General features: G+C 49.5%; 8 protein-coding genes across 8 annotated transcripts; 2 read left to right on the top strand and 6 right to left on the bottom strand.

Moving 5' to 3' along the window:
- Positions 1–2,918: 2,918 nt before the first annotated feature.
- On the bottom strand, positions 2,919–5,616 carry COCCADRAFT_7172 (uncharacterized protein; the record flags this gene model as incomplete). Its single annotated transcript, XM_007716651.1, has 8 exons — positions 2,919–2,963; positions 3,343–3,431; positions 3,771–3,951; positions 4,008–5,168; positions 5,224–5,317; positions 5,385–5,433; positions 5,510–5,527; positions 5,607–5,616. The coding sequence occupies 8 exons, from the start codon at positions 5,614–5,616 to the stop codon at positions 2,919–2,921; spliced, it is 1,647 nt and encodes a 548-aa protein (XP_007714841.1).
- Positions 5,617–5,997: 381 nt separating this feature from the next.
- Positions 5,998–6,981, top strand: COCCADRAFT_7171 (uncharacterized protein; the record flags this gene model as incomplete). Its single annotated transcript, XM_007716650.1, has 6 exons — positions 5,998–6,004; positions 6,078–6,216; positions 6,269–6,308; positions 6,355–6,431; positions 6,480–6,828; positions 6,880–6,981. 6 exons carry the CDS (start codon positions 5,998–6,000, stop codon positions 6,979–6,981), a joined length of 714 nt encoding a protein of 237 aa, XP_007714840.1.
- A 2,392-nt stretch (positions 6,982–9,373) lies between these two features.
- COCCADRAFT_102821 (glycosyltransferase family 31 protein) lies at positions 9,374–11,251 on the bottom strand (the record flags this gene model as incomplete). The annotated part of the gene is made up of 1 exon (XM_007716669.1): positions 9,374–11,251. One exon carries the CDS (start codon positions 11,249–11,251, stop codon positions 9,374–9,376), a length of 1,878 nt encoding a protein of 625 aa, XP_007714859.1.
- A 554-nt stretch (positions 11,252–11,805) lies between these two features.
- Positions 11,806–12,837, bottom strand: COCCADRAFT_38982 (uncharacterized protein; the record flags this gene model as incomplete). The annotated part of the gene is made up of 1 exon (XM_007716668.1): positions 11,806–12,837. One exon carries the CDS (start codon positions 12,835–12,837, stop codon positions 11,806–11,808), a length of 1,032 nt encoding a protein of 343 aa, XP_007714858.1.
- Positions 12,838–13,691: 854 nt separating this feature from the next.
- Positions 13,692–15,271, bottom strand: COCCADRAFT_102816 (uncharacterized protein; the record flags this gene model as incomplete). Its single annotated transcript, XM_007716667.1, has 3 exons — positions 13,692–14,306; positions 14,361–14,981; positions 15,035–15,271. The coding sequence occupies 3 exons, from the start codon at positions 15,269–15,271 to the stop codon at positions 13,692–13,694; spliced, it is 1,473 nt and encodes a 490-aa protein (XP_007714857.1).
- Positions 15,272–18,177: 2,906 nt separating this feature from the next.
- Positions 18,178–19,040, top strand: COCCADRAFT_38980 (uncharacterized protein; the record flags this gene model as incomplete). Its single annotated transcript, XM_007716666.1, has 3 exons — positions 18,178–18,505; positions 18,570–18,883; positions 18,942–19,040. 3 exons carry the CDS (start codon positions 18,178–18,180, stop codon positions 19,038–19,040), a joined length of 741 nt encoding a protein of 246 aa, XP_007714856.1.
- Positions 19,041–19,595: 555 nt separating this feature from the next.
- COCCADRAFT_38979 (uncharacterized protein) lies at positions 19,596–20,046 on the bottom strand (the record flags this gene model as incomplete). The annotated part of the gene is made up of 2 exons (XM_007716665.1): positions 19,596–19,762; positions 19,869–20,046. The coding sequence occupies 2 exons, from the start codon at positions 20,044–20,046 to the stop codon at positions 19,596–19,598; spliced, it is 345 nt and encodes a 114-aa protein (XP_007714855.1).
- Positions 20,047–21,882: 1,836 nt separating this feature from the next.
- On the bottom strand, positions 21,883–23,697 carry COCCADRAFT_102812 (uncharacterized protein; the record flags this gene model as incomplete). Its single annotated transcript, XM_007716664.1, has 5 exons — positions 21,883–22,063; positions 22,128–22,160; positions 22,210–22,238; positions 22,329–22,365; positions 22,418–23,697. The coding sequence occupies 5 exons, from the start codon at positions 23,695–23,697 to the stop codon at positions 21,883–21,885; spliced, it is 1,560 nt and encodes a 519-aa protein (XP_007714854.1).
- Positions 23,698–25,373: the final 1,676 nt, after the last annotated feature.

Here is a 25,373-nt window from a genome sequence, read left to right as displayed (position 1 = left end):
GGGGGGGGGTCTCGGATCGCTTTGCGCCAACCCCCTAGTTTGCTCCGTTGTTAAAGGAAGAGGTAATAATAGGGTGGACGGGACGACTGCCACGCAAGCAAGTGGGGGTTGGCGGGTTGGCGGGTGATGGGGGGATATCGGAGGTCGCGGTGTGGGTTCGGAGGTCGGTTCGAAGACCCGCAGACCCATAAGTCGTAAAGGAAATATATCGTTTATTACCCGCCTAGGATAGGTAGGTAAAGCTCCAAACGTGTGTGCTTCAAAGTGGGTCTATAGAAAGGCGAAACAATAGCTACAAAGAGAAACTGCACGGATGGGAAACTGTATGTGTGTGTTTTTTGGTCTTTCACATGTGAGCGATGCATGGAGTGCTAGTGTGCTACCGCACCTGGCCTAGTTTTACGGTTTTATCGGAGGGTTTTTTTTAAAAGGTGGGGAAAAGTCGGAGGTACCGTACAGCTAGAGAGACTGGGCGGCGGCGCTATGCGGTTATGCCCGATTGTGGGTTCGGTGCAGGGGATGGGGGGGGGGATTTGCTCAACAAAGGAAGAGGTGGCTGGGGATGATGATTTTTTTGGGAAGGTTTGATGGCTTGTGGTGAAAACGTGATGTTGGAGGTTTTGGGGGGGGGGACGAGTGCAAGTTGGTAGGGAAGCAAGTGCCAGTTTGGTGGAGGGAAATCTTTCCGAGATTCTTACCGTGAGAGGAGGAGGTTCTCGACAAGAAGGGTGGCTGGAAAGTTTGTTTGATGTCTCGTGGTGAATGCAGTTGTTACTTTGGTAGAGGGTTCTTTGGGGATTGTAGATGGTAAGCTTCCAGAGCCATACAGAAACCTCCCGAGGTTCTTACCGGCTGAGGTTGGTGATGGGTGTGGCTTTTTTTCTTTCTTTCTCGGTTCACGCTAGAAGCTTACGTGGAAGTAGAAGCTTTGGATCCTTGTTTCTTTCTTTGTTCTGGTTCTTCGCTTATGGGGTCGGGACGGAGAGGAAGGTTTTGTTGAATACATTAGCTAGATGGGTTTTATGTCCGATGTGGCGCCTACTATCTTAGTTACAGGGCCACGAAGACGGGTAGTGTGCATTGCTTTAAGCGCCAGGATCAGTATCCGGTGAACCCACAATTGCTTTCGAACGGTTCATACTTGTGGTTTTTTACTTGAAAAGAAACGAGAGAGTGATTGTGCTATGTAAGCACTACACTGAGCATACAACTAATAGGATGGTCCTTGCTTCTTCGTCTTGTTTCCCCTGTATCTCAATTTCTCTCAAATGCCCAAGTCCCGAAATTAGTCGTACTTTCTGATGGGCAACAAGAAGCTGAGACTGGGCCTAGTCATGCATTTTATACATGTACTGTCTTCGACCTAGTGAAGACATGTGTGGAGATGGTGAAGCAGTCTCCTCGCACTTACTAAATACGCAACTCCATTGCACGTTGTGATGTAAACTCATCTTTTTCCTATTCACGTCTATATATCCATGTGCAGAATCATACACGCATTGCTGTATCCGTTGAAATGCTAGTCCCGGTTGTCGACCGTATCCGCTGAGTACATAGTATCTTCTACCCTTTCACAATAGCAACAATGACACTGCATGACTTAGTCCTTTTCATTTTTATATCCCATACCCATCTCAGTGTAAAACTCCTACACATTTATCTACCACAATCTCTTTCCTCTCTTCACCCTGTTCATGTTTTAGATTCGTGGAAGGAAGACAGTCAGTCTCATTACCATAATGTCAAGCCAACATTCTCCCCTCATGACTTCGTGATTTGTGGGATGCACACGTAGTTCACGTTAATACACGGAAAAAAGTGCCGGGCAAAAACTCAATTGCAAAGAAAAGCTATCTTTTATCCAGCATTTCGAACAAAGCCGTAAACACACTCGACACCAAAAGAAGTGATCAAAGCACTACTACCTCGAAATATACCAGACAACGTGTGAGACTTCCTCGCTTACCATCAAAAAACTACCATCTATCTCTCATATCTCTCATGTAACCATCTTTTCCCACCCACATTCTAATACCTCCTTCCCTACTCCACTCTGCTCTTCCTTCAGTACACTACTCATCCAACCCAACCCACCCCTTCCTCCTTACACATAGCAACACCCCAATCCCTCAACCTAACCTATCATCCCTGAAACCCATTTTCCCACTTTGAACTGCCTCTATTCACTCAAACATCTTCCATATAGCACATCACTTACAAATAAGCATCTACAGACGACCTCCAACGTCTAAAACTTCTAGCAGCACACACTCGCAAAGTCTGCTAGGAACAAACAAACGGCGGGGGAGAATAAATCAATACTGGTCCCATATTACCACCACTGGACGAATTTCAGTAGCCGAGTGAGAATCGCTTAATTCAAGTTGGAGCTAGAGATAGGGCACCGGAGAAATTTTTCCAAAACACCTCCATTGTCCTAGAGTAGTTGGAGAAAAGCGACATGATACGCAGCGTCGAGCTGATGACACCACGGAGTAGTACAGTGCAGTTTAGCCATTAAGGTATGTAGCATGTACATTCATCTACATTTGAATGCTTTTTACTATTGTAAACACTTATCACTTGAGGTGACGTTATCAAGACAATTCAAATCCGGGTATTCTAATGCACAGAGACTCCAACTCGTACAGTATGGAACGTAAGAAGAATAAGCATTGTTTTTGTCATCACAACTGTCAACTCATAGAGGCAAAGTCCAATGATCATTTCAAAGTCATGTGTCATCATGATTTGTATATTTCTTATTCGTTTTGAACAGTCTATGGGTATACCAGTGACATCTCGATGCTTTCTAACTAGCCTCAAGTCTCAAATCTCGCTACATGCTAGTATACTCGAATCGGACACTAAGTCTCGTACCGTCATGACATTGCATACGGCAGTGACATGCGTGGCGTTTAGAAATCCTGCTCTCCGCTTCCGGCAATAATCACATTGTTGACCTGTGCCGTGTGTTAGTCCGTGTGTGCTGTGCATCATTGCCAACGAAAGTGATGCAAAAAAACAAGTTACAAGTAGCCGTAGATAGCGACAAGAAAACCACAGGTGACACAAATGGATGCCGCGTTTGTCGCATGTAACAGCAAAAGACGAGCGTGCATGCAGGCATTTGTGCGGCCGTGACCGTACCTTCCCCGCTTCCCCGCTTCCCCGGCATCGTGATTGAGTCAAGGCTGTAGTGCAAGGGATACCGGGGATGGCGACGTCGCACAGACAACAGACAACAAAGAAAGTTTGACGCGAAAAGGAAAAAAAGAAGGTATGACGGGCAAGGGAGCGACCCGGGGCATGTTACGAAACACCAAAAGTTACAATACGTACCTTGAGTACCATACGGCACAATTGTGTAGCGAGCAGCAGCTGTTGTCGCTTCGAGATCAGAGGATCAATGACAAAATGCTCCTTCATATCTGCAGAGAACGCCACGTTAGCCAAACATTCCATATAAGGCTGCCAACAATGCCCGTGGTACTGTGAATGGAAGTGACAGCACTGCACGGGCGGCTCAGATGACTCTCATCTCCCCCACCCAGGATTGTACCATGCCAGCGCAGCACTGGATGCGTGGGGTAATTTCATCCCACCCCACGGTGGCTTCAATTGAGTTGATGCACCGCGGAACACATTCCCCCAAACTGCTGGGGTCATGCAGGTTGACCGAACGGCGGTGAGAACCAATGCAACCAAGTGCCGCTGAAACGAGAGGGATGCATTGTTTATGACAACCACTAGAGAAGGGGTGCACTTACCATTGGAACCCGTCTGCATGCAGTCAACACCTAACCGGTAGTTCTTCTCCTTGGCCTGTCGGGACTTGATATTGGCAAGGGTTTCGATTGGGCTCAGACCAGAGTTCTCAGCCAACGCCATGGGTACCGAGTCTAGGGCGTCAGCAAAAGCACGCATCGCGTATTGCTCCAGGCCGGGGCTCTGGAAGGAAGATATTAGCTCCTATTCAATGCCGATACCGCGTGGGTGTTGCTTACCTTGACTGCCGCATCTTCGACGGCAAGCGAGCATGCTATTTCAGCCGCACCTCCACCGTACACAATGCGGTTATCTCGCACCAGGTTGCGAACGACGCAAAGAGCATCGTGCAGTGATCGCTTAGCCTCGTCGATAAGCATCTTGTTGCTTCCGCGGACAAAGACTGTGACGGCTCTTGTGTTTGCACATTCCTCGATGACCAGCATCTTGTCTCTTGTAGTTCCGAATGTCAGCTCACGGACAATGCCTGCCTTTCCAAGCTTTTCCGCGCTGAGGTCTTCAAATCTTGGTACAATGCGGCCGTTGGTCGCAATGGCAATCAACTCAATCTCGGGGCCTCCTACCCACCGTACAGCAGGCAGTTGGTTTGTGAGAAGAAGGTGGTTGGCCTCGTCGTCGAAACCCCATTGACATATTACTACGTTGGCGCCGGTATTCTTGATCTGCTCAATCATCTCGGTGAACTTGCTCGATTCATAGTTTTGCAGCTTCTTGAACTCGTCCACGCTGGTAATGTCGAGCTTGTGCTTGGTCTTGGGCTTCGGGGGCTCGAATGCGCATGTCAAGATGGCGAGTTTGGCGTCCTTGACCTCGGAAGGCATCTGGGGGTGGGAAAAGTCCTTGTCTATTATGACACCCTTGACAAGTAGTGTATCTTCCAGTGATCCACCAACCTTGCCATCGACCTTGATGAGCTCAAAGTCGACATCTTTTCGTTCCAGATCTGCTACCGATAGCACAGCGTCTACGGCAATGTTGGCGAACTGGTCATGCGCTTTTGAGACAATCTTGCTGCCCAAACTGGTCTTTGCAACCTTGAACAGCTCTTCTGTGTTTTCCCTCGAGAAGTTGATCTCGTCGCTGACTTCGTCCAGCTTGGCCACGGCGACCTCACAAGCCTGGTCGTATCCGTCTGCTATCCGAATTGGGTGGATGCCCTTGTCAATCAAATCGGCGGCTTGTTCGAGGAGAGCTCCGGCCAATACTACGACACCCGTTGTTCCGTCACCAATTTCGTCGTCCTGGGACTTTGACAGTTCAACTAGTAGCTTCGCGACGTGGTTGGAGATTTCCATCTGGGAGAGAATCGTGGCGCCATCGTTGGTGACGGTAATGTCTCCGTCGGGGGAGATGAGGATCTTGTCCAGTCCTCGCGGTCCCTACAATTCATAAGCTTGTGTTCGGCCTGGCTCAGTTCCAACAGCTGTGACATACCAGAGAGCTCTTGACAATGTTGGCGACCGTCTTTGCCGCTAGGATGTGGGACTTGACAGCTTCGTTTCCGTGCTGTCTCTGCTTCTTGCCTTGGCTGTCCGATTGTTAGCTCCAAACTCTTTTTAGAAGCCCCCAAATTGTATAGCCGGTGGTCTACGTACTCTCGGACAATGATAAACGGCCTGCCCGCCTCATCTTTCATCACCTGCGCTGTAATCCATGGTATCAGTTATTTGGTCCGTGAGATTGAGGGAACGGGGAATCGGTAGTGAATGGACAGGCATACCGTTGGAAAGATCGACCTCTGTAATCATCCATATTAGCATACGTTCATTGGTAAAGTGTGTTAAATGAGTGAAGCTTTTGGAGCCTACAGGACTTACGCATGGCCATGGTGAAAGAACTGTTGGCTCGAAAAGCCCTTTTCCGAATTTACGAAAGAATTAAATGTGTATTGGTATACACAACAAAAGACTCCCAGGGATGTTTAGCAGTGAGGGGTGGTGGGGTCCGTCCAAACAGCTCGCATGTCTGTCTTGAAATTTCCCCGGCGAGGGCTTGGCATGGGCGCGCACGGCCTCCCGTCGCGAACATACGCGCCTCTGGTCCTGGTAGCCATGGTCAACTCTTTGCGCATTGCCTGGCTATTTTCTGCCACAACCCTTGCCCACAATTGCCCGTATACGCTCGCTCTCTCCAAAACTGCTCCGAGCCCTGCGAAGCTATTCGCATCTCTGTATGGCCATCCGCCATTTATAGCGACCCTAGTTTACCATGCCGCGTGAGTTGCGCTCGCCCGCCTGCTCTTCTACAACCCTCCTACGCGTGAAGTTCAGCAGCTTATTCGTATCCAGCTGCGCTCAGCGATAACGAGTCCTCGGGCGCCGAAGACGTACCCGCAAAGGCAAAGGGAAAGCAACCACTAGTCAAACAAGATCCAATCGATGACGATGACGACAACGACGACCAAGATAGTGATATTGGAGAGGACGAGTACGCGCATGCCAGTGTGTCATCACATCGACTTGCGCTGACAGTGCGACAGATATGTGGTCGAGGCGATCTACGGTCATCGATTCTACAAAGTGCGTAACAGGACCTATTCCAGATGTGCAGCGTTGACAGTGACAGGGTGTGCTCCAATTTGACGTCAAATGGGAGGGATACGATGACCCCAAAGACCGGACATGGGAGGCCGAAGACAACATGTATGCCGTATCCGCCTACTCCGACTGCATTGAAGCTGACAGTTGCAGGGAGGGAGCTGTTGACGTCTTGAACGAGTACTTCTCCAGCATCGGCGGTCGTCCAGAACCAAAGGGTCAGAAGCGCAAGGGACGGCCGTCTGTCTCGGGTGTCAAAGCCGGATCAGAAACCCCCACAACAAGCTCTAAGCGTGCGAAACCAGAAAAGGCACTCAAGGTGGAGAAAGCATGGAGCCCACCACCAGGTTCATGGGAGCACGATGTCAGCTATGTCGATACAGTCGAGGAAATGCGCGATCCCAAGACGGGCGACCTGGCCAAGTTCGTATACCTTGTATGGAACAACCAACAAAAGACACAGCATCCCCTCAAGCACGTCTACCAAAAGTGTCCTCAAAAGGTTTGTTTTGTCTGCAGTCACTTGTCGTGACTTGTAACTGACACCCCGCAGATGCTACAGTACTACGAAAGCCACCTTGTCTTCACACATACCAGTGACGAACCTCCAAATGGTAACAATGATACCACAGATGCCATGGAGACAGACTACTAACTCGCTTCAAGACGAATAGAATACGCAACCCAGTAGCGTGCTCCCGCTGAGCCGCCATACTGCGCCGTCTCTTTACCTTGCTCCAAAGATGCGTCTCGAGGACATGCTTCCAAAACCCAATTTTCCAACTGTGGCTGTTGCCCAACTCGAACAAGAGATTAAATCACCCACCGTATCTCCGATTACCCCCGTGGAAAGAGTCGATTCTTCCGGCCTACCTCTTGACGACTATTTTTCCCTTACTGAACCTGCACACAAGGTACAATCCTGGAAAATGTAACTTGGCTTCCATTTGGGAAGTGTAGGGACGGTGCGAGACGTATAGAGCAAGTCGTCACATGTCATTTTCTTTGCATCGCGGCAGACAAGAAAAAAAGCTTTTCTTGTATGTATGTGAATCTGGGAACGGCGCTTTCTGGATATCTCACTTTTGATGGGTTCAGGATTTTTTTCTCTTTCTGCACTTGTAGTTCCATCAATACCGAGAATGGACTTTCCAAATGCGGTCTCAACGTATTTCATACACCCTCTGATTTCATCCTACACTAGAAAGCGATTGGAACTATGAATCTATTCACAGATGACATCGCGCTCCATGACCAGATTTCAAAGGCCGAAATGACCGTGATTGTTGATTATATGAAACATGTTCGGAAAGCACAAACCTCACTATTCCCATCTTAACTCACTCAAAATCTCTCCTTAACATGTCAAAAATATTCATTTCATCTCAACTCTCTCATCATCACATCCATACAAACATTGTTTCGTTACGGGTATATCCCCTGAGGCCTTTCCCCACCCTCAATCTCATTATCTCCCTTTCCATTCAAATCCAAAAGGCAAGAAAAAACTCCAGTCGCATATAGCGTACCTGTACCCAAACCCAGAAAAAAAAAACGCCCAAATCCCATGCTAGAATGCCAAAATGTGTATACAAAAAACATCATCCCCTTTTGCACATCCCTTTCATCCCTCATATAAACTCATCTTTCGTTGTTGTTGTTTTGCTCGTAAAAAACCGTAATCGCACTGCATCCCAGGCCCATGTCGCATCGCGCGTACAACTCTACCCCAACGCATACGGGAAGGAGCCCCGTACACAGGAGTTTCGCTGGGCGGAGAAGGGAAAAGAAACCTCCTTTTGAAAGGTCGGAAATCCTGATGGATGAAGAGACGTTTATACATTCTCAGTCATATCGGAAACCGACGACGCGGTACCACCAACCGCCATGCGCGTCTGCAGATAGTAGATACCATATGCGATGGCAGCGATAAGAATGAAGAGGATGAGAATGATGAGGAAGATGACAATGTTGCGCTGCATATTGGCGGTTGTGTCGATTTAAATCTCTTAGGTTTGATGTTTATAAATCTCTTTTACTTCGATCTCGTCGGTGTAGTTGGAGACGGTTTTGAAATAGAGGCGGTGTAAACGTAGGATAACTAACTGCATATTAGCCAAACGCGCTCAAGGAAGAAGATACTAGTAGTATCAAAAGTAAAAAGATGTGCGCACTGCTTTGTTTTCTTATATCGCGCGCGATAATGCAATTCTCTCAGACGGTATGTATAGGAGCGGAGGATGGAGACGAAGTTGAGAATAAGAATGCTCAAAGATACAAAATGTATATTTTGTTCAAGAAACGACTGCAGAAATGCGGTCTGGTAGCTAGTTTTGTACAAGACGTGGCTGGGCCCGGGGGGTGCGTGCGTTGCATACCCCGAGGGGTGGTTGGGCGGTCATGGCTCGCAGAGGGGCTGGGGACAAACTTGCGTGGCTGGCGTTTTTGCCCACCGCCCCTCCCCGCTCGGGAAGTGGGAATTCAGCGAGGCTGGATTCGAAACTTGGTGGAATTAAAAAGGGGGCGGATGGTGGGAGCGGTGGGTGACGTGCTAGAAGCAAGACGTGGCACTTGGTTTTTTCCTCCAAGGCGGTAGTCAGGAACGGGGCGGGCGCGTGGGAGTGGGGTGCGGGAGTGATGCGCAGTCACGTGTGCTGGGCTTGGCGCGTTGGATGCAAGGTACCCGTTTTTGGAGTGCGAGCATGAGACACATTGACGTAGCGGCTATGAGCCTTCGTGATGCACAGGATTCCAATGCATCCATGGTCAATTCTTGTTGAAAGAGGATATCATTTTATACCAGCATTCTCGTTACTATGATCAAAATCCAATAAATTGCAACAAGAGGGTATACATACGGCCACTTGCACCATTGCATCCACCACTCTGTCTCCCTCTCTCCACCATATCATATAAAAGGTAATAACAGCCACCTTCACATTCCCCAATTCCACCAAATAAACACCACCAACTCCATCATTTTCACAGCCATAGTCTCCATCTTAACCACCATCTAAAAGAAACCCTAAAATATATAACCGCCAAGCCTACTGATAGAACTTCCATTCTACCTTCTTGCACTCCCACTCCCTCTTCAAACTCTCTATCCTATCCGTCACCCACCCGCTCGTCCACGGCCCATCCCCAGTCGACCCACCCAGCCGAATCACCTTGCTGAGATGGCACTCTCCGTCGCCGTGAGTGGAGTACCGCCATTGCAGACAATTCTCGATTTGCTCGCACGTCTTCTGGCACGCCTCGGGGCTATCTGCAGCATTGGGGTGTTTATCGGCCAGCTTGTCCCAGTTGGGAGGTTCCTTCTTGTCGCCTTCTTTCTTCTTGTCGTCTCGTTTTTGCGGGTGAGTAGTATGTGTGCCGGCGGTTTGGAGAATGTCGTCTTTGTGGTCGTTCATTAGGTGTTCTGGGTCTGTTTCTTTGTCTTTGTCTGGATGTTCTGGTTTCACGGCACCGGGTAGGTCGGGCTCCCGGTCTGGTTCACGTTCGGATTCCTTCAGTGCTTCCTGCTTCTTTCTCTCTTCTTCCTCTTGGTTTTGCTTAGCTTTTTGGGCTTCGTCTTTGATTTGTTGCTGCCTCCCTTCTGGTGCGACAATCTTGGCGTCCTGGCTCATGTTATCCCAGCCTTCCTTGCGCGCTTCGACGTGCGGCGCGATATAATCGTGGTATGCGTCGCGGAACAGATATGGTGTTTTCCAGCCCTTGGCGCTGGTCCACTCCTTTTCCATTTCCCATTGCCGAGCGAGTTGGTCGCCGCTGACTTTGTACCATGAGACGGCTGGTGCGCACCAGTGTCTCTTTGTGTAGTCGAGACTGTAGGGATGCTCGGATTGGAGAAGAGGCCAGGACGAGTACAGTTCGACGTGTGCGTCTGCCATAGCTCTTGACAACATCAAGTCTCCGCAGCATTCTTTGTCAACGGCCGGCTCCCACTTGCGAGTGTATTGCTCGTCGTAAGATTTTGCAAATCTCCGCAGGGCACCTTGAGACAATAGGATGCCTGGTCCACGTTGGGCCGATTGCGTTCCAGAAATGTAAGCAGGGGCTCCGCTGTAGTAGGGTATCCGGTAGTCCAGTCTGGCGATCCATTGCAATAAATTGGTCCAGCTCAGGGCCGTCTCTTCCTCGAGGAAGACAAGGAACCTGGCGTGGGGGTTCATGTGGTACGCCTGGTATACCATTGGCAGCATCTTCCACTTATCCAATTGATCGAGCTTCGCCGCATCGGGCTTGTGTTGGGCGTCCGCGCGCATGATTCGGTATTCGTGGAATTCGTCGTGCGAAAACTTGATGTCGTGGCTGACAGCCTTGAGCGCATCGTGTACTTTGTGACCCTCGAACTCGCCCTCGTGGTCGCTGAAGATGGCAAAGGTAGGTACGCAGGAAATGAAGGTACGGAGGTGCGCGTTCAGCTTTTCAATACTAGCCTTGGATGTCTTCAGCACCACCATGACATCTTGCGCCATTGCAAGGTTCTGACAGTGTTCTTCTACGGCTTGTGTTGAGGGAGGGGCGACAGCAGCCGGAGTAGGTTCATTGTCCGAGTTGTCTGCAGCGGCGCTCTTGTGGGCGGCAATTGTATGGGTGAGAAGCGTAGAGGGTGTAGCAATGCCATTATTCGCATCCTCCCATCTCCCACCGTCTTCTTCATATTCGGCCACGCCCGTCGTGGTAGGGGAAGGGGCAGCCGCATGACCCTTTTCGCCCGGTTTGTTGTGAGCATTTGCGGGTGTCTCGACGGCGGGTGGCGGAATTATCGGGTCGGTATGGACATTCTTGTGTTCATAGTGATCTATAACAGGCACTTCTGGCTGAGCGTTTTGAGCAGGAAGCCCGAATGACCAGAAGAAAGTTAGGAGCGAGAAGGCGATTACGACGATGGCGAGCCGGGAGGGGGTGACGGTCGGCATGGCGAGGACAACGGCTCAATGGCCAGGTTTGGAGTGTTTGATTTTACAGAGAAACAACTTCAATACATCCGATTACTGTTGTCGCCTCAGGGTACAGATAGGGGCATTCTGGCGGTCGTGGTCGCAGAAGTCGCATGCCCCTCTGAACAATGGGTACTGGGACGGGTGCAAGAGGCGGTGCCTAGTAGGCCGCTCGCCCCCTTGGCTGTGGCGCTCGGTCGCGATGGTGCGCCTACACCGTGTCCGCTCAAAAAGGCCCGGCTCTCGTATACTGTCAGAAAACACTCGGCCCCAGTAGCTTCGTCTTGCTTGTGTCGAGCGTGCCTAGAACAAAGCAAATAACACTCGTGCACCGCGCGGATTCCAGGGGCACAGCATGCGTACTAGCTACGGTTGGGCTTTGACACATCATTTCTCTCTACTAACTATGTACAACCATCTTGCCCCTTCACCGTGACCAGAAGTCATCTGCTGGGATAAACATCGCTATCAATGTCGGCCTCTGCTTGTCAAAAAAACTCTAATCACTTCACTATGTGATTACCACCTATCCCCTACTCGTCATCCCACACAAACTCGCCCGCCATCCACAACCTCATCACCCAACACGCAACCAGCAGATCGCTCTTCCTCTGGTCCCTTCGGACTGCATCTGTCATCTCCAGCGCCCTACTTTCCCTCTCTGATCCTGCACCCTTCCACCTAGCCAGCCCATCCCAACCCCAACTCCCCGCCCTCCCACTCTCTTCCCGCCCAACAACTACGCCCTCCGCATCCTCCCATACGCCCTTTTTGATGCAGAACAAAAGATGCTTCTCCGGCTCGCAACTGCCCCTGTAGTCACACCGAGAATGCCGCGCCCGGCACCTGGTGACGTGCCAGATGCGTGTCCATTGCCCGCCCCACAGCGTCTTTCCACTCGTAAGCTGGATGCTACCCTTCAGCGCACTTTCGGCCCGTCCCTTCATGTCGAAGTCGGAAATCGTGTATAACGTCCCCTCTTCATCGTAGCGGATGCGCCGATCTTGCGCTGCGAAGATTGCGGGCACCGAACAGGACCGTGTTTCGTGCGTTTGTATGCGGCGGATGTTGAGGAGGGTTGATGGGCCGCTGCTTCGGTCTAGGGTTTGTTGTAGTTGGTATTGTGGTAGGTTTCGTGATTGCGTCTCGTATATGAAGGGGGCTTGGAGCCTTAGTGTTCTTGATTGATCGTCTAGAGGTAGTAGGCCTGGGAGTATGCTTTCAAGCCTCTCTGATGTGGTTCCGGTAGATCGTGGGATGCGCTCAGGAGCTGGAAAGGTCTTTGATTTGATCATCTGACGACGGGTTGGTGCTATTACTCGTGGTACGGAGGTTTCCGGAGTGTAGGGTGAAGGGCTGCTGTTCGGGCGTGTGGAATTTGACCATGTGCTGGTGGGCGATAAAGCTTCGTCTGAGTATGTCTCTTCGCTCGTCGCACTTGCTCTCCGCAGAGCATCGAAAGGGTCCTTCTCTTCGGCGTAGACATTACTCTTGGACATGGTGGGGTATGGCGAAAGCGCGATGCTTTCACTACGCGGTGCAGAGTAATTCGGCAGCCTGAACATCTTGCAACTTTTCGATATAGTACAGAGCAGTGACTCAGAATACAACGCAAGGAAGCCACCCATCTATAAACCCATCTCCTTTACGTGGTCGTCCCGCAACCCCGGATGTATCAGCCACTACGTTCCCTTCTAAGCCACCTACTTTGAGCCATTTACTCTCGCCGCGAGGACCACATCGTGGCCCAGTCAGAACCTTGAACCAAACAAGCCTCAGGGTCTTGTACAGAGCATTCAAGGCGATTGGACGACTTGTCGCGGATCTTGCGGATTCAGGCCATCAGTAAGCGCATGAATAAGCGCTCGACATGACCAAATGTACGCGAGGTTATCGGCCAAGATACACCAACATCTCATCACGTACACTAGAGCGCTTGGGAGATTGTGATTGGATTGGATGCGAGAGTTCAACGGTGTGCGCGGGTGTTCTACGCGAAATGGTAGCTTTACGAACGTGGCCCACTTGGTGGCTGTTATGTCGTTTAGAGCACTGTTAGCTGTATTGGTAGAAGTTGACGGGTCCTTAGAGGTTGACGAGTCGTCTCTTTATTTCCATGGATATAAGTTCATGTCGTATGAGGCTCTGCTGCTGTGGTCTCATGTTTGAAATTTTTCGCTTGCTGACCGAGCAGCTATTGGATAGGAAGAAAGAATTGTAAGGGACCGAAAATTAGAGCATCTTGGAGTTAGGAAGAAGGGTTTCCAAAAACAAACTACCTAAATACACAAGTCCGTAGAGCTCAAAGACAAAACCTTGAATCGAATTTGGGTTATTTAACTCAATCAAGTACTGCCATTCATAAACCGCAAACATAAGACCACTTTTAAGTACCTCTTCTCACCTTCCCAATCCCCCATCAAACAATCGGCGCAAAAAAGTTAAACTTCCCAAACGGATCATACTCCCTCTTTAACCCCCTCAACCTCTCCAACCTCCACTCCTCAGGCCCATACAGCTCCTCAACCGTCTCATCCCCCCTCGCATAATTAACATACGCCTTCCTCGGCTCCCCCGTCCCCTTGGCCATCACATCCCGGATCCTCCCCTCAACCTCCCACGCCTCAGCATCCAGACTCTCATTCCGCTCATACGTCATAAACGGCGAAAGCAGCAACTGGCCCTCACGGTTGGGATACGCGGTGCTATCGCTTGGTATAGCGCTCACGCGGTTCGTTGCGTAGCCTTCGAGAAGAACAACGGTTTGGTTGAGTGAGGGCGGGAGGGAGGCCATTATGATGAGGACTTCACGGAAGGAAGGGGGGTCGTAGGTGGTTGCTGAGACGGGGACGACAGAGCGGGTAAGACCTTTTTCGCAGGATGTACCGGTTCGGTCCGCACCTGTGAAGCGACTTACGCCTGCGAGGTCGGTTTGGCCGGATGTGCTAGTGGCGGGCGACAGAGCGTATAGGGGTTCAGTGTATTGAGCTGGGATGCTGGTACCTTGGTAGATTACGAAAACAACGACGACGGGCTAGGAGAGTTAGAATTTGTCGACTTAGTGGGGAAGGGAGGGCGGCGTGCTCACATTAGTTGTATCGATCTTTGGGTCGAAGTAGAACATTATGTAGTGTTCTAGTTCGACTGATCTATTGGGACTTTCTAACCAGGTATTCACGATACCAACGATGCTTTCCATTTTATCATGGGTGAAGGATAATACATCGACGGCCCAATTGTCAAGACTTGGCTCCCGGTCGTAGATTTTGATCTCAGCTTGAGTTACAATGCCAAAGTTGTGGCCAGCGCCGCGGATCGCCCAGAACAAGTCAGGATTGCTCTCTTCACTCACAGTGATAGCGGTACCATTGGCAAGCACCATACGTGCAGAGACGAGCTGGTCGGCTGCGAGTCCGTACCGGCCTTGGTTCCAGCCGTGTCCGCCACCGAGAATAGGGGAAATGTAGCCAACGCAGGCGCACGCCGTGGTCATGGTTTGCTTCCCGTGAGCCCACAAGTAGTCAAGGACATCTCCGTTGAGGATGCCACCTCCGATGAGAGCAGTGTCACCATTCTCCGTAATCGATATATCCTTCATACCACGCATCAAGATGCCGACGGCATGCTCGACATTGTTGAGGTACGCTGTAATCGCATGGCCCCCTGAGATAGCGTGGAAAGACTTGTTATTCGCATTGGCGTACCATATCTAGTCGACTGTAAGCTCGAAAATATAATATCAAAAGCAAAAAGTCATCTAACCGTCTCTTGTACATCTGCCTCGGTTGCAGCTTTGACAATTATGTCGTATTGTGGGGTCTGCCCAGCGCCCCACCGTAGCGTTGCATTAGTATATTCTTCTGACCCAGGAAAATAAATTTGGGCTGTGGGGCTCAGTGAGGCCACAAATTCTCGTAGAGAGTGAGCCGATGACGGAGGTGTTGCTGAAACGAGGCTGACTGTATAGACAGTCCAAGCCCACAAAAATCTGCACAACATGTCTGCCCAGGCAGAAGATTAAGCTGTAGACACTTTGGATATGTAACTCTGCTCCTTGGAAAAACTTTTCTTGTTTTGTTTTCTCTGTTTAATGGTGGGAGCTGGTGTCTTTTCCTGTGTCGCCGTTCGTATCCCGTTCCCAGAGTGTCAGAGGAAAAAGAAACCACAAGTCATATGTCCATCACTTTGGTACTCCTAATGCACGAATAGCAAGTTAGAAGAAAAAGCATTCACCCCATGGCATTAAGAGCGAAATTGAACCGAATAGCCGTTCCCATTGTGCTTATCATAAATGCCGGGTGCACCGGATCGCCGCGGTGTTGTAGCGCTAACACATGACTACAGCGATCAAACTGATTGCCGTTTGCCAGCGAAAGACTAATGTTGGACTAAGAACATTCGAAAGCGAGATACCTTCCAGAATCATTGATGAGAGGGATGATCTCAAGTGAAGATCTCGAATGAACGCCACTAGAACGATTGTCTGGTTCGATGTCAAGGATAAGCGAGAAGTAGCAGCATCTAGTACACACCCGGGCCGTAAGTTAGAAAGCCACTGGCGAGCTGCGGTTCCGTCGTTCTGATGCGGGGATCGCCTTGTTCTGACGAACTCTTATTTACGGCCCGATTGCATGCGCTACTTACTGGGAATGGGTAAGAGATCAGCCTCGCAGCCGGGGAACAAGAGAGACGCGGTTGTCTGTTCCGTTCGTTGGTTTTTATCAAGCCATGGTAGTAGTGCTGGTTAGTAGGATGGCAAAGCTGGGGCGAACCGTCCTGGGCAGATGTGGACCTTGTGATAACAAAAAGGTTATCTGTGTTCTTCTTTGGTCTGCCTCACTATTGAGTCAAGCCCCCGATATACCTCGGAGCCCGTGCTGCTCGGAGCCACGCTATTGTCAGAGAGGCTTTCTCAAAACCTTGAAAACCTCAGCTGATATTTAGGCTTACGGATTCATGATGTGATTCTAAGTAATATTCGCTGCCGTCGTCAATCGACATGTGTCATGATATACGCACATGGAGGTGTCTGAGATTGTAAACCTTATGGCCACGAGAACGACAGCATCCTTGTTGTGACAGGTTCGGAATATTTGCCAAAAGCCATGGCATTCATACCATGCATCGCCGATCCGGCTCGCTTCTTAACTCTCCGCCCCGAGTGTCCATGCTCAGGGTCGGAGGTTTTGGTAGCGAGTCTTATCCCAGCTCCGGCTCTATCATCAAAATGATTGTAGTTGCTGTATAGTACGATACTCTCCTGGCATCGTAGGCCCAAAATGAACCCGGATATGGATCGCGCAGGGACATTGTCACCGGCCTCCCCACGGACTTAGCATTACGTATACGTAGATTTGACCATGTACTTATTTAAGCGACGAACGGCTTGCTACAGACCCTAGTTTTACGTGTCGCGCATTGAATACGAGATGCCAATGTAACACAACGGGCTCGTCCGTACCTGCTTCCGGCTTTCCTGCCTCGCAAGTTTCTTGGTATTTTCCTTGTATACGGGGAATCTTCAGAATGAATCATTTCGCATTGGTACGCTGTCGTTCGCTCCTGGGCATAAGACGGACAGACAAGCCGGATTAAGATACCCGGACGAGTTCCATCTGTCGCCCAAATCCACGCAAAACCAGTGGACGATGTCGACACTCCGCCACGTAATCCATTTATTGAGACACTGAACTTTTCTCAACCCGCGTCATCGAGTTGAGGCCATTGGTCGGGGCGAGGCGTCCAAACTGACTCGTCCAATGCAGGTACGCACCACCACCGGTTTTGCCTTTCGGACCGAGAGGACAAAAAATGTTTAGGCGCTTTACGCCTACGGAAACAATAACAGCGAAGGCGTGCGTACTAGACCTCTCCTGGATAATACAACGTGTGTTGGAAGTCGAATATTCAATTGCCGAGCTGAAAAGACTGGCGTTCTTGTAAGAGCAAGTGAGCCGCGAGGTGCGAGGCATGTGCAAGCGTGCATGGGTGCATGTGGCCAGTGGGAAGATGGTGTCCGGGCGGAGGTAAGAGATAAGATATGGAATATTACATACACCCGAGGGGTAAATATCTGCAAATTCTATTCTGATACTCCAAGCATAAGGGCGCTAAGAATGGTAAGCAAGGGTTTGTTGGGTATACGTACATATAGATTTGTTGCTTAATGTGACCCCGTGGATTTGGTGGTGGTGATGATATTCGCTCCATATGCCCGTGCCTCGCCATCATGCGCTACGCATGGGTTGCCATTCTACAGTCTCCATACATCTTCATTGGCTGCTGTCGCGTCGCATGTGGAACTCGTCCTGTGATCACCAATTCTCCTTTCTCATGCATGATAGCCGTGTACGCAGCCCGACGGACCCGTTGCCTGCATGAGTCGGGCTGCCTGCCGCCGCTGTCAAACTCCTGCCAAACCCATCCATCCTCTCGGTGCGTCTGTACTTAGTCTGAGGATACGGATCGACTGACGACGGTAATTGCGATCTACTCGAGAACCGTACCGGTAGGTGCTGGAATGTGAAACTTGGGGACACTAGCATTTCCTAGTCTGTCCATTATAAAAATGCGGAGCTCTTCCCGTCATCGAGACCCTTTGTTCCAGACGGTCCGTTTCCCCACTATACTAGTCTGGGAACTAACCGCAGCGAACACACTACAAGCAAAGTCATTCACACAACGTGTGCCCCCTTTACCGAGCGAACAAGGCTCCTAAATCAAGCGTAAACCCACGCGGCACAGGCCGTACCTGCTCTCTTAGTTCCCATCATCTTGGCACTTGACCGCCGTTTTGATCATATCTCTTGCCCTGTTGTTGTATACTTGCTTCCCAAGTTCCCGCCTCCCTTACATAACCTTTCTACCATTACTTCGGAAACTACTCATCGAAAGAGCTCAAAAAAATGTCGAGAATCGCAGTTGTCTGGTCAGGTTTAAACGACGATGACGAGGAAGCGCAATCCTGGTACGAAAACAGGCATGTGCCTGCTACTATTGCGAAGATTGAATCTTCAGCGCGCACCGCAGAGCAAACTCCCGAGAATCCGTTCCAAGAAGTGAAAGAGGTCAACGGCAAGCACATGACCATTTACGACTTGCCTGAGGAAGAGTCGATAGAAGATTTCGAGGCGAAGATTGGCCCGACGTTGGGCGACGTTCCAGTCGGCGCACGCTTGAACACTCGATCTTACAAAGAATATTTCAAGATTCACGGCGACGAATGGAGAGACGGTATGTTTGCTCCACAGGCTCGCCCAAACAAAGTGGTACTATGAAAGCTGACACCCTACAACAGACCCTCGCGATGTTCGAATGTGGGCCATAGTCCTTTGGCAGCCGAAACCAGAAGTTTACGACGAATTCATAGAATGGTTCATAGACCACTTCATCCCCGGAATGCTCGACAGCCCCGAATTACTGCGCACGCGCGTATTTACACTCGAGCATGCAACGAATGTCCGAGCGCAAAAGTACGAACCAGTAGACAAAGACTCTCTCCTGAGATTTTTGACCATCTGGGAGTTTGACAGTGAAGAATTCCCATGGGAAATCCTGGTTTATCTCGGCAGTTCAGAGAAGTGGCGATATTACATGGAAGGCGGGCTGGTGGTATGTTGCAAATATTACAGGAAAGTGAAGATGCGAAATTGCTAACGTTTCAATACAGGATTGGGAGATTGCGCAATACATGGTAAAGAACAACTATCCTGGAACGGAAGAAGAAAAAGATTCTGCGATAGCGAGCCCAGGAGTGCCCTGCCCGTAGTCGCTAGAGAATCGTAAAACAAGCATTCTTTCGGAGGCTGATATTGCATAGGAATATAGGGACGGGGACGAGGACGAGGACGACGAGTACCAAAGCGGGGACGAGGACAGATACAGCGAAGATCAAAATAGCGAGGACCAGGACAGGGACGAAGACAAGGACCATCGCAACGGCGTACACCAGGACAGTGACGAGGAAAAGGACCATCGAAATGGCGTAAACCATTTTAGCGAGGATGATGACATAGAAAGCGAACGAGGTTATACCGATCGATATGTGATAAGGTAACGAGCTGGATGAACGGACCGGCTGCCTGGGGTCGGAGCTTTAATCTTCTTTTTCCTTTCAGTACCATTATCTTTTCTGTGTATGTATACTTTGCGAGTTGTATGCATAGCGCAATACGTAACTGTCTAGTTCTTGAGTATGTTCCTCCTGCTTGGAATTTGCGAAGGGGCACTGGGCATACTTGTTGTTTTTGTGGAGCAGTCTTCCAGCTTACTAGCATGTGTGCACATGTATTTAGAGCGAAGGATTGGTGGTCTCGTATGAACGTTATGTATGGACGGGTAAAAAGTTCAATTCTGGATTGGCCTCGTTTCGAAAAGTATGGGGCCCAGTTGAATGAGTTGGGTCATGACGATATGCTGCAGGCGTATACTTGATTAATTTCGATGTTGGATCTGAAATGTTTGATTTTAACAACATTGAGTGATGTTGAGCTGGTTGGAATGTTCCAGATGATGCTTTAGCCCGCCTCGGGATGCATGATGACGGGCATTTGACGCACAGCGATCACCCATGCAGGCACCCTGTATGTGGCTCCACACTGCTTGTGTAGAACCGACGCCGAAAGGAGATTTGCCGACTCTTGCCCCGTCATACCGGGTTGGATAAATGGACTATCGGACCCGTCCAAAACAACGGACCCCTGTGACAGCTGATATCCACCGTTACTTTCTTCTGTCTCAATATTGTTACAAGCTACAATGGAACGAGCATCCATACCAACGATTTGGAGCACCGAATGCTTTCGTATTGTAGGTCTTGCAGGTTTCCGACTAGACTGTTTTCCAGGAACAGGGAGCGCGTTCGACTGTTGGGCCTCTGGCTCACATCGAGCGGGTTGGTCCTTTAGGCAAAGTCCTTTGCGATCTTCAAGATCCCTCTGCTGGCCCACGCTTCGAGTAGAACTGGGACACGATTTACCAGTTCTTATAACACGATGCAGGCCATATAGAATACGTCGTAGAATCTGAATCATTTTAATTCTCTGACGTGGAATAGACTCCCTGTTCAATGAGGTACTGGGGGACTGTGCGAATGCTGCAGAATCTGCCCCACACTGTTGTTGAAATGCTTTTTAGGCATGGTCTTGCTTTTCCCTAGCCCCTGTTCCGTCTGGGGTTCTCGAATCGTTCGCCTCAAACTCTAACCCCTGTCACAATTAACTGTTTTCGGTACACCGATGAAGCCTACTCTCTTGTAGTCATCAAGATCGGCGCGTTCCACGTTCACGTAGTGACGTATTTTGTGGCCTACACAGGTTCGTATCTGGTACCCAGATTTGTAGACGAACAATCGGCCTTTATTTTCACTCTTATGTCTACTCGGTACGCAAAACATCGTGAGTGTGCGGCATCAGTGTTCGCAGGCTCCTTTGGGTTGAGGGATAGGAGAACCCTGAAAGCACCTCGCACGCTGCATTTCGCGAGAGCTTCGAATACTAAAGACATTTTAAGTAAATAAGAGCCAGCAAGAAAGATGCTAATAGTATTGGGTTGCTTACCATGTGGATGCCTGCTAGTCTCCGTACGTATTTGGGATGCGCGTGGTTACTGCAATGGCAACCGAAAATACAAATACAATAATGTTTGTTTTAAACCCGCCTGTGAGAAGCCAGTAAGAACATTGCCGTGTCTCGGAAGAAACCACTGGCGCTTGGTATACCTGGTTCCCTAGTGCTGTTCTCAAGTCAATATGACAAGGAAACTCGACCGAAAGAAGACGGTCGCATCTTCTGTTACGTGCAATAGCGTAACAGCTTCATTACTTGAGTCAAGGAAGAGATCAATATGAGTGCAGCCCATGTGGGTGTAGTAGTTCCTCAGAATATTCCAACAAAAAATCATGTGCAGCGACTGGGGTAAAAGGGTCAGAAGTCCATGGTACACTGATTTCGAGAACTTAGGAGAAGTGTTCTAAGAGCGATGTTGTCGTTCCGTACGTTGATACCCCACTTCGTACGTCATAAAAAATCATGTTGTACTAACTAATCCCCAGCACATGATAGGCTTGCCCTGATTTAGGGTTCCCAGGCTCATTCCAACAAGCGATGAAAACCCTACTCAGCTTCATGCTTACTGAAGCCAGTGATGCATTCAGGCGTGGGCAATATGAGAGATGTCGCCTAGGCTCCACGGTCAATTAACGGTCCTTAGGGAGCACGCAGATATCTATGATACCAAGCCAGAAAAAACGAAAACAAAAACAAAAGGAACAATCATTGATGTACTATTCTCGATGGTCGAGTGATATACTACTCTTCGAATCGCAGTAGCATGAAATTGGATACAGTGTAAGATTGTAAATTCATACTAATGAATGAAACCTCTCACGGTCGGACACCGAAGCGCATCGCACTCAGCTGCCTCCCACCCAGCTCAAAGTCTTTTGACTCTCGCAGCAACATAGTATTCGCGCATAGTTTCTTCGCAGCTAACATGCATGTTCGACGCAGACCCCAGCAAATGAGCGACGATACTAGTTGAGCGAAACCCCCAAATCATCGTACGAGCAGGTCTACTACTTTCAGCCTACCCAATCTCGTCAAATGTTTGCATTACTCCTCCGGGTCACGGCCACCACGCTTCCTCATTTCCTCCAGGTACTCTTCTTCGGTCTCAAGATCGAACGGTACAGGTCTTGTGATGGGGTTAATTGAAGTCTTGTGTTCTTCAAGCTGTTTAAGTCGTCGAGCAGTTTCTGGCTTGGTAGTGTTGACGCTGTAGAGCTTGACGCGGCTATTGAATGTGTTAGTGTGATAATCTCGAAAACTAGCAACGAGGTTCTTGGGGGATGACCTACTGGCAAGAGGATGTCACATGAAGATCCCAGTTCCTATCCAAGGTCAGTGTGATTCGAGAGCGGTGGACTGGGCAATGCTTACCATGCGCTTCGTACGAATGTTGGTTGGGTCTAGAGTTCGTGTCAGCAAATGACCTTTCCGCAGCAGCAGAAAAAAGCGCTATCCGATATCGGTAGACGCATGTTTTGCAAGTCACTTACGTTTAAAGCATCATCCCAGCAACGCACACAAAACTCGCTGATATATTGTTAGTTTAGGCGACCAAGCACATAGGGATTGAAGAACTTACAGCCAGCCTTCTGCATCGACAGGTACATCCATCCACCAGGTGCGCCAGGCATGGAAGTACTTTTTGCTCATATTTTCATATGGGACTTCATACCAAACACCACCTCCATCGTTGCTGACTTCGACTCGCTCCGGCCAGCCGCTACCACTGTATGCCCAGCCAGTCATGCGGATCTTTCCGTCATGGACAATGACATCTTTGTCGACTGGTGTCATGATAGCGCTGGATACTGGCATAGTCTGAATACTGAAGCCATTGCTGTACGTTACGTTCTGCTTCCCCTTTTGAGGAGTGTAGTATAGGTATTCCTTCATCTGGACTGGGGCCAGGGACGGGTTCTCAATGACGTTGATACGTGTTAGCCATTTACAGCTTCTTGCTCCAATGTAACCCATCACAACTGCACGGAGGGGTGCTCCGTGAATGGCAGGCAGTGGCTCCCCATTCATCTCCCAGGCAAGAATGACCTCATTGATGTTGACCTTGCGGGTTGGTACCGACACAGCGTAGTTGTAGACCTGTCCCTTCTTGAAGTATGTGTCGGCACCAAAGAACTCCACATGCTTTCCCTCTGGCTTTATACCACAGTATCTAAGGACCTTCTTCAGACTGACACCAACATAGCGGGCAGTACCAATGGCTCCCTCGCCCCAGGGTGCGTTGATGAGTTCGTCGCCGTCTCCGGGATAGTCGTGAATTTGTTCGATACGACGCGTACCACTGCATTGGAGGGTGATAACGGTATTCATGCGTGGAAATATGCTTTCGTCCTGAAGCTCCTTCAAGGTTATCTTCTTCGGCGTGTCGACCAGACCTTCAACTTCGAAGTAGTACTTCTCGGGATCAATCTCAGGGACACCGCCATGGTTTCGAATGTAGTGGTCTTTGTTGTCGGTGATCTCGGTCTCGACTAATCGCTTTCGGGGTGGTTCGCCATTGTAAGGGAACTCCAAGACGTGCACCATGTCCTCGCTTTTTTCCTTCTTGACATAGTCCCATGAGATGGCTGGCAGGTCCTTTGTAGTCTTTCCCAGAGCATAGTGATAGTACTTCCAGCGCACACCCTCGAGCACAGGATTGGTCTTGGGGAGCGGGAGCAGCTGGAACTCTGGCGGTACGGGGAAATCATATTTCGCGAGGATCTCTGCTGCCTTTTTCTTCTTCTCAGGGTATCTCTCCCATTCAATGTAACCCTTCCATCCTTCTCGCTCTTCGGGAAAGTCGGGTTCCTCGGATGTCAAAAGCACAAAAGGCTCTGCGTGCGGTTCAGCGGGCGCCATTGTCAATGTACAAGGTGTGAAGATGGTAACGTCCAGAACTGCCCAGTATTAGCCTGGGGAAACACCCACTAAGTACCGCGATACTGATAGCCCCGCCAGCTCGAGTACCACATGTCACAATAACAGGTTAATTGCTCATTAAGCGTGGGGCATGCCATTTTGTCACAGTGCTTGCTGCAGGCAACCCATGTATGGCGCTCGACTAGCAGATGGAATCTTTATGTGGGCGAATCAGAAGTTCAGTGACATTTGTAATGCAACATACGAAGCACACTTTTGATATACGACTGCGTCACGATGATGGGTACTAGGATAGCTGTCGTGCAGGGGTTGAGACATGTCAACCAATGATGCTGATCACTGTCAACCGAGTTAAGAGCGGAAGATATCTGAGGAGCATCCAATAAGCATGCCATTGCTGAATAAGAATTGACGAAGCTTGGTACGACGCCTTGTACGCGTTAAGCGGGGAGTAATTTCATGGGTAAGTAACGACATGTATGACGTAGTTGCTTGACGCTGTGCAAATACTCTAGTAGGGAGGTCCGTAGCATCAAAGCGGAGGAAATAACGAAACAGGTCTAGAAGAGAAAAGGAGATAAAACAAGAAACATCACGATGGCCGTTGGGGTTACGGCGCATATGGAATGGCAGTGGAAGAATTGGCACGGCAATGGCTCCCACACGTGTTTCTCGGCGACATGCATGACGCTAGTGCCGCTATGACTTCTTGCGAACATGGCCCGGCCGAAGGTTGAACACTACGGCGCTTGCTGTCGATTACAATTCGAACAGGAACTCCAAATACACAAGAGACTAAACTTCACAATATAGTGCTTACTCATAGCTTCTGCCCACGCTCAATGGTAAATTTCCTCAATGTTTCGAGGGTCGTTACTTGCATATTACCTTCCTGTTCTTCCAACTCATTTTACTGCAAGAAGGAATGAGTCTTCTCGTGATGATTTCTACAAAAGGCATGCTCCCACAGAATTCCAAATGTTCATCAGACCTGGTATCGACACAAGTCCCTTGAAATTACAGAGACAAAGCAGAGCAACCATGCCACACAGCCACGCACGCTAGCGCGTCCCTCTGAAGCTCAGATAGGGTGACAAACCGTTGCAATACGATGCAATACGCCCGTCTGATCAGATGACGCACTTACCGAAGAGCAGACATTGTGAAAGATACCGCACATCTTCCTTTTGCTCTTCATCAAAACCTGATTAGTATCTACCAAAAGCCGTAGGCCAATGCGGTCTTACAAGCTATTCTATCACACTAACATAAGGTGAATGTCGAAATATCACTGTAGATTCCTGCTCGTGTACTGTTTGTTCAGGCGGTATCTCCGAAGAAGTATGCCCGGCAGTTCCACCAAGGGCATCCCTTTCGGAACCGGACCGCGCCTAGGTCCCTCCCCCGGCAATGCGTCCAGTTTAGTGATGCTGCATTAGTTATCACAAACACATCTGTGCTTTTACTGGCTCACGAAACTCCAATATTAAATCACCGCAGCCACAGGAACCAGGCATACAGCAAATCGTAGCAGCATGCGAAGGAGATGGAATCAAGATTGGATACTGCGATAGTCACACGACACATATTTCGCTAACAAGTATACAACAGATCAGATGTTCGAAGTAAAATCAATAACAAAATCTTGAAATATA

This window comes from Bipolaris zeicola (assembly GCF_000523435.1).
Source record: "Bipolaris zeicola 26-R-13 unplaced genomic scaffold scaffold_148, whole genome shotgun sequence".
Taxonomy (NCBI): domain Eukaryota; kingdom Fungi; phylum Ascomycota; class Dothideomycetes; order Pleosporales; family Pleosporaceae; genus Bipolaris; species Bipolaris zeicola.
Note: the sequence above shows the minus strand (reverse complement) of the source record. Positions and strands in the feature narration are given on the sequence as shown.